Here is an 8234-nt window from a genome sequence, read left to right as displayed (position 1 = left end):
CACTTGTGAGATATAAAATGAACATAATACATGTATGAGATCTTGCTGTATAAAATGTTATTCAGGGGYGTTGCTTAAAACTCTGTGTATGTTCAGCAGAATATAAATTGCTGGCAGTCACAGTTGATAAGAAACAAAGGCTCCCATGAAATTCCATAGGAAATGAAAGCGGGTTAATTTTGCATGTGGTAGTTCCTGAAAAAATATAATGTATAAAAAATAAATTAAAAATTTTAATTGCATGAATTTAGTAACATTAACGACTTCTTGGTGACTCTGGATATTAGTGCCTCTGCGAGAAATACATAAAGTTAAGGCCCTGTCACACTATGACGTTTTAGACAACTTATGAAAAGTTTGTCAACACTAAAAATGTCTAAGCTGAAGGCAAATTTAAAAATCTACTGGAAACCTCTTAAGGCCCTATAAATACTGTAATTCTAACAATTAGATTGAATATATATCTGATGAGTAAAATTGAACATTTTCATAAGTTGGCACAAGTTGTCTAAAACATAGAGTGACAGGGCCTTCAAAAGTTACAATGTCAACTGTACAAATACTCTATACAACAATGTGAGGTTGATCAKTAACAAACAGGCTGGCAGCAAAGTCCCTATTGTTTCTAATTACGGATGTATGGAAGGGATCATTTAGAAAAGTCAAAGGATTCGAGACAGCACAGCCTCACCACYGTTACTTTATTACACAACACTTTGTGGTTAAAAAAAAAAAACTAAAGGATTGAATAAGGCTTGGATGTGACCATCTTCAACCTGGACAAATAATCTACCATCACCTCCACAGGAGACCACAGGACCCCACACGCTTCTGGTTCAGACGATTCAGATCTAAAACAYGTAGAAAGTTCAAACTTCGGAGCACTTTCAGGATGGACAGTTTTTAAAGCTACATGCTACAGATGATTCAGCTCAGAGTTTAGCTYGCAGCTTCAAATCAAACATTTTTGCACTATTACACAGTAAATCAAAACTGAAGTTTAAACTTTTTTTTCCCCTCAAAGATTGAACTGTGAATAAAGCAGAGCAGGAAGCCAGTATTCTCTTGGCATCACTGTGGCTCTTCAGGACAGAGAAAATTAAGACATTTCGTGCCTCATAATCACCACTTCTGACGATACGGTCAATTTCGTCAGAAGAAAAAAAATCTTTTGGGCTTTCCCCAGGTCTGAACTTTTTTCAGTTTGCACATTAAATTTCTAATATTCTTAACAATTAAGGAACTTACTTTTCTTGATTCAACTTTTCCCAAGAAAATCTCAGAAAATTGATAATTTAAGATCTTAAGCAGATGCAATTGTCTTTTTTCCACTGACAATTACAGAAACTTTGAACTAGGAAGATACTTGTTCTGACGTCCTGATTGCTGCAGCTCTATGCCCGTCATATGGCCCAAACTGAGGCAAAACAATTACTGGCAAGCATGAAGGCAAAGCTGTCCAGTTAACAAAATCTTTTAATACCAGGAAGAACCTGGGGCATTTCAGTCCAGATCCTCACGGAAACATTTGCTCACTTTAAAGGACGACTACATTTTTATTTTGCTTTTGAAGCTTAAGGAGACTTTTGGCAGAGAAAAAACCTTTCAAATGTGTCAGGGCATGGTCATAGCAGCTCTGTTGGCTTCAAATGACAGAGAACTGGTTAATACTGAGCCCCGAGAGAAGGCCAAACACATCTCAGGTTTTAACACAGTGCTTCTGTCAGTTCTCCCCCACTTTAAATAAACTGTAACAGTGTTCATCAGAAGTCACAAGTCCCCGAAGTGTAAACTTCAAAAACACATAAATTAAAGAAAAATGCATAGGTACATACAGTAGGTTCATAGATTAGAAACAAACTAGAAGTGGACTAAGAAAGAGGAGTTCCTATCTGTGTGTTTGTGAGCAAACATGACACACAACCAAGTGAGTTTTACAAAAGAAGGCACAGGATTTAGCATTTGTTTGACACCTGTAGGCAGCTTAGCTGATTTGAAACAATCGCCTCCCCCACAAACAGAGAAGAGAAGCAAGTTTAAAGCTAAATGTATGGATAGGAATACACAGGAAGGTACGATAAAGGATGTTAAGCTGGTATCTCACTGGACTGCGCCTGCTGGAGACGAGCTGGCCAACAAGTTGTGGGGAAGGCTACAAAATGTCTCGAAACGTTTGCAGGGGTTCCTCCACRTACTCAGCTGCGAGTTGCACCATTAAGACACATTTGTCTGCTCTTGCAGTTTTCTTGTTGTGCTAAAACTTGTGTTTTATTATTTAAGTCCTGCAGCAGAATAAGACAGAAAAGGCAGACTGTGTGAGAAGCATGAATCACTGCAATTTGGTCCTATGTTTAAGGCCACAGCTGGTAACTGGACCAGATTAGGAGGATTGGAAAAKGCCAGAAAACTGGACAGATGTTGTGGTGGAGGGTTAAATATTCTAAAATCTGAATTATTATCAGTATGTTTAAAAAGTGTTTTTACCTAAAATGCCCATTCATAATGAAGTCCTCATGTTCCGATCAAAACTGTATTTTGACACATGCACATTAGCTCGCCTTATGAGTTGAAAACATCTGAGTCTACAGCCTCAAATGTCCAGATCTACACCAAGGATAAAAAAATACAAAGAACTAAACAAACAAAAAACCCTGGTCTAACTCTTCATTTTCTAAGTGTACATTAAATCATGAATGTGGGTGGCTGCTGAAGTGAGTACAAAGGAGGCTGAGGCAGGTCCAGTTTTGGCAGAGGTCCGCAACTAAATACTGTGCACGGTCTAGAATACAGATGCAAGTCATGCAYGTAGAATTAAGTCACAATTTTCAAAAACTGGCCACTCTAAACACAGATGCATGAACAGCAAWCACAAACACTCAGAATTCAACGACATGACAAGAAAATTAATTGCGACTCTTCTCACAATCTCCAACAGTKGCAGTCCAGTGACATACTCGCTTTAGGGGAAGTGTAGATGGGGAGACAGAGAGTGGTGGTTCTTCAGCTCTGGTTATACTCCATAAGATRTAAGACATCAGATCTCGCTGACGTGATTGTGAGACTTTTTTCACATGGATAATGTATACTGAAAGAAAAACTGTGGAGGAGAAATCCTGCTAAGTTCTCCTGTTGTCCTCCCTCCGCAGCACAAACAGCGACACCACAGTGCCATGTTTGGCAGAGTGGATGTTTAGAGGAAGATCTGTCATTTCTGTTAGTCAGATGTGCTGCTTTGTAAACGTGTACAGAGACAGGAATGTGTCTACACTGCCCTGCCATGGTRCACTTCTTAACACAGCCATGGCTGCCTGGAGGAGGAGCCCTCTGCCTCAGACAGAAGACCCACCTGTTTGTGAGCTCTCTGATCCATGCACAAATGATCTCCTTTTTCTAAAGTTCTTTCACTATTTATCAATTTTATTTTGGCTAATTTTACAAATGCTGCTGGAAGTGTGGTAAAGACAGCTGTATTTTCTAACAGCCCCAGTCAGCTGATCCTCAGCAAGCCGCAATGAGATCCACATACTGCGGCCACTTTTCACAAACACACACATCCACAATGGTCGGACACACACTTGGCACACTTCTTGCAAAAAGTAGTTGTCAGGGGTTGGTGCACGAGACAGTGCGAGAGGCTATTTTTGTCATGCAACCACGTCAGCGAGACAATTTCTGACTTGTCATGAAGTATAAACCAGGCTTTAAGTTTTTTACAGTGGTTTGATGAGTCAGAATAAGGCTGCAGCTCTCAGTCACAGTTGCTCTAAACAGTCAGAGTGAAGAAAAACTCAGTAAGGCAGAGCGTGGTGGGGGGATGGCTGTAGTAGTGGTGGCTTTAATACACAGTCTGAGTTCAAAATGTCTACATTAAGGCCGCTCCAACGATGGGCCGCCATTAGGGAAAAGGCACTGTGATGCCCATTTCTGTCTGCCCGGACCCAGCCCTCCTCACCCCTCCCTGCCCCGGTTTGATCCGGTCGCTCACTGCAGCATCAGCTGCTTGAGGTTGTCGTGCAGGATGGTGTCCTTGACGTCGCGGAACACCAGCCGGATGTTCTCTGTGTTGATGGCTGTGGTGAAGTGGTGGTACAGTGGTTTCAGCTGCTGTTCGCGGCGCTTCTTGCGGAAACACTCCACGAGAAAGAACTGGACGTCTGACAGACAGGTGGGGTCGCCGGAGAACTCTGGGAAGTAGTCCTTAATGGAGACCTGCTTCACTTTCTCCTCCAGCAGGTCCGTCTTGTTCAGAAACAGGATGATGGAGACGTTGCTGAACACCCTGTTGTTCACAATGGTCTCGAAGATGTTGAGGGACTCGCTCAGCCGGTTCGTCTGCCGGTCTTCCATCAGCACCTGAAAGTGTCAGAACGCAGACGAAACAACAGGGATGACGTGTTTCTGTTTGATAAAAAGTACTTTGCTGAGCGTCTTAAAAAAGTTCCTTCTTTTTGAATTGTTTTTTTTTATCCCCTGCAGCTGAAAGACAAASGCAATAATCAATAATGTTTTGTCTGTGTCTGTGAATTTGTTAATGAAACTCTCAGAAAGTAATCARTGGATGTATATCTATTGCTCATMAAAGTTTAGAGTCAACCAAAGTCAAGACACTCATCACAGCCAACTGACAGTACAACAAAATGATAATAATGGCTGTAACCTGCTCAAATTTACAGATATTAGCTAAAGTTTAGAGTGGTAGTAGCTAAGGGTCTGTAAGACCTCATTTTGTAATAACAACACGTTATGTATTAATGTAATAAAATCAGGCTTCAAAATGTAATAAACTCACRCTAAAACTGCATTATGTAATAATTGACGCAAAATGTAATAAAAGTCTTCAMCACATTTTGTAAAACTCTCAGCCGCATTATGTAATAACGTTATTACATTGTGCGGCAATTGTTACCKAATGTGGTGGTGTGATAATCTGGKGCATTATTTAATAAACAATCAAAAACTGTCAYCCTAATCAATWTAMTTAACTTGTAATAACTSTCCTGTTGCAAATACTACATATTTAAATCTTTATAACTTTGGTCAATAAACACTGAACTTCTCATCTTTTATTTGCATTTTCAGTCAAATTCTTGCGTATTATTCTAAAAGTCGTTCAAGGTAGAACGATCAAGACATGTAAAACTTTTTTTTCCTAACACATTGGCTTCCAAAAAAAATGAAAATATATGATTTAAAGGAAAAAGGGTAAAGTTTCTGTTGGTATTAAATGAAAGAAGCAAWTGATCCAACAGTTTAATGSAAACAGAATCRCAACAATTTCCTGGACTTAAATAATGTGTTATATTAGTCAACCTCTTGCAATTAAAGAAGGAACACATTAAACTATATAAACAAAGTTGTCTTACTCAGAGCAGTGCAAGAGTTTCCACTAGTTCGAGGACAAAAACATGAACTTGAAAACTAAGGATGCAACACAGGGTCAATATGAAAACTGGRGGGCGCTTCTGTGAAGACTGGTTTCAGAGCGAAGGTACGTCTCTTTATTTAGATATCCTGTTAAAAATGTAAGATGCAGCCTCACCTACAACTCATGTTTCAATACCACCATGTCAAGCTGTAAGGATTGTCCGTAATTTACACAGATTTTATGTCATTTTGCAGGTATAGGTATAGAGCAATCTCACGGATTTTTGGAATGTTTTATGGAATCTTTCAAAAGCTTAGTTTCTAATTTATTCAACATGTCAGAGCCTGTAGGACGTTAAAAAACAATTATTAACATCAAATATCCACTTCCAACCCACTGTACTGCTCGAAACAAGTTCATCAACCCTCATTTCCTTCTGATATTGTTACAGCCGACAGTCCGCCTGCACCCCCCAACCCCCCTGCATGTGATTAATAAATTATTTTTGCGAAAATTACATATTTTTATGGCTCATTATACAGATAAACGTCTGAAGGGGTTGACATGTATGTACAACTAACTTTTAGATATACTGTATTTTGGGAGTTGTCTACAAAGTGAATAATTTCTGTAACAGGGATCAGGACAGTAAATCTGAAAATGCAAATAAATAATGAGAAGTTCAGTGTTTAACAAAGTTTTAAAGATTTAAATATGTAGTATTTGCAACAGGACAGTTATTACAAGTATATTGATTAGGATGAAAAGAAATACTGGTTTTTACTTGTTTATTGCATAATGCACCAGATTATCACACCACCACATTCGYTAACAATTGCAGCAAAATGTAATAACKTTATTACATAATGTGACTTGAGAGTWTTACAAAATGCRTTGAAGACTTTTATTACATTTTGCATCAATTATTACATAATGCGGTTTTAGTGCGAGTTYATTACATTTTGAAGCCTGATTTTATTACATTATTACATAATGCKTTGTTATYACAAAATGAGGTCTTACAGGGTCTATAACAACTCTAAGCATGAAATCTTGCAGTATCATATCACACTGTGTGCAATAGGAATGCTGATCAATTAATGAATTCAATAAAAGTTGATTGGTCTTAATAATCAACTAACAATTAACTGATGAGCGGCGATTCATATTAATGTGTTCYGTCTTCAAAATAAAGTTGGGTATGTTCTAACGTCTGACGTAAAAGGTAACACCTCCAGGGGGGGTAACCAGGCAGAGTTAAAAAGGTTAAAAGTTTGATTCATACAGTGAAGCAGACGTTTGTAGAAGAGATTTTCTGTTAGTTCTTGCTCTTAGAGCAGCTGTTAGAGAACTGCTTTGCTTTTCTGAGAAGGCGCCAAGGCCTTCTGACTGCTGAGGCCTGACTGTGTGAGCTGCCGGAGCTGAGTGGAGTCAGAGACGAGAATAAAGTTTTTACAAGACATTCACCTGGTTTTATGYTATATTCAGACTTCCATTTATTGATCACAAATTCCCTTCACATCATTATATTTTAATTTCTGTTAACATGTGTTCTGAACTGTAATTTCATTGTGCTTTGTAGAATGACAATAAAGTTTTATCTTATTTATTGTGCCAGCCTCCAAACTTCATTTAACTTTTGTGTCTTTTTTTTTTTCTTCATCCAGTAGAGTTTTTGCTGCTGGACAAATTTGGGCCTTATTAAAAAAAAAGGATCGGGGGTTTAGATTTTTCTGGCTCGAAAAAAAGAAACTGACTGTGGATTGCTGTGTTTTTTCCATGATACTGTATTATCTGCTGATTCCTGCTTGTTTCACAATGCACATCAAATTGACCTGTCTTTTATTTAAATAAAAGGTGTGTAAACTATTTATCATAACTCCGGTTTTACTTGGTGTATCAACAACTGGTTTAAAGTTTGAAGTTTCTACTTTTGACTGAAACAGAGCCRCAGAAAGGATGCATCTTTCCGATCTAAGCAGATGTTTTAAATTAATTGAATGGGACAGTTTTTAATCTAATAACCTATTAACCAACAATTAAGTAACAATTAACTAACAAGTATGCCTATTAATAGTTTGCATCCCGAGTGCACAACCTTATTTTTGAGGTTTGAATAAAAAGCTACAACTCCATCATTGAATGTGAGATGATTTTAGTTTAAAACTCTGGAATGAAAGGCGAAATGCCTTCCTCCCAAAGGATGCTGGGCCTTTAACAAAGCCATGTGACCACCCKTTGAAGATTTGAATGGAAACAGGAAGACATAAAGAGGACATTACGGACAGAAACTCAGAGTATCACACAGGTTCTGCTTTTGATCTGAGCCTAAGCTCTTGTCTCTTCCTCCACTAGTATTTCCTCTTTTTGGCAGTTTTTTTTCTTTGGGTACATTTTATCTTCTGCCTCGCTGTATTTTCCTACAGGTTTGTCATGTTTATCTGCTGGTGTTGTTGTTTGTTATTAAGACCAGTTCACACCAGTCTCAAAAACACTTGTCTAAAGGGAAACTCCTGACACCATTAGTTTAAATGAAAAATAAAAATCCTGGGATTTTTTTTGTAATAATCCAAGTCACTCAAAAGCAATCTGTCATTCTGTCCAGAGAGTGTGTATATACGGTACATCCACAGGCAACCTTATTAACTCTACCTTGCTCATGCTGTGCTGGACCTTCATTTTGATGTAAAAACTGTGTCATTTATTTGTGACATAGATGCAACAAGATACATTTCTGGGATATTAATTCCATGAATTTTCCAGTCATTTCTACAGACAGTAAATAAAAACTTGATCACTTGTATGGGTCACCTCGAGTGAAGAAACAAGATTCACTGCCTCGAAGCAGGCCTCGGACAGGCCTGACGAG

General features: G+C 38.4%; 1 protein-coding gene across 1 annotated transcript in view; it reads right to left on the bottom strand.

Moving 5' to 3' along the window:
* Window positions 1-670: 670 nt before the first annotated feature.
* The window catches only part of gna13b (guanine nucleotide binding protein (G protein), alpha 13b), a 24884-nt gene continuing 17320 nt past the window's right edge, over window positions 671-8234 (bottom strand). Inside the window, exon 5 of the mRNA XM_014025578.1 lies at window positions 671-4353. Within this exon, the coding sequence (XP_013881032.1) occupies window positions 3982-4353 (372 nt within the window). The 3' untranslated portion in view covers window positions 671-3981. The remainder of the gene's footprint in view (window positions 4354-8234) is intronic.

The sequence above is a fragment of the Austrofundulus limnaeus genome, unplaced genomic scaffold (assembly GCF_001266775.1).
Source record: "Austrofundulus limnaeus strain Quisiro unplaced genomic scaffold, Austrofundulus_limnaeus-1.0 Scaffold486, whole genome shotgun sequence".
Taxonomy (NCBI): Eukaryota; Metazoa; Chordata; class Actinopteri; order Cyprinodontiformes; family Rivulidae; genus Austrofundulus; species Austrofundulus limnaeus.
The sequence above is the reverse complement of the archived record's forward strand: the minus strand, read 5'-3'. Positions and strand labels throughout refer to the sequence as shown.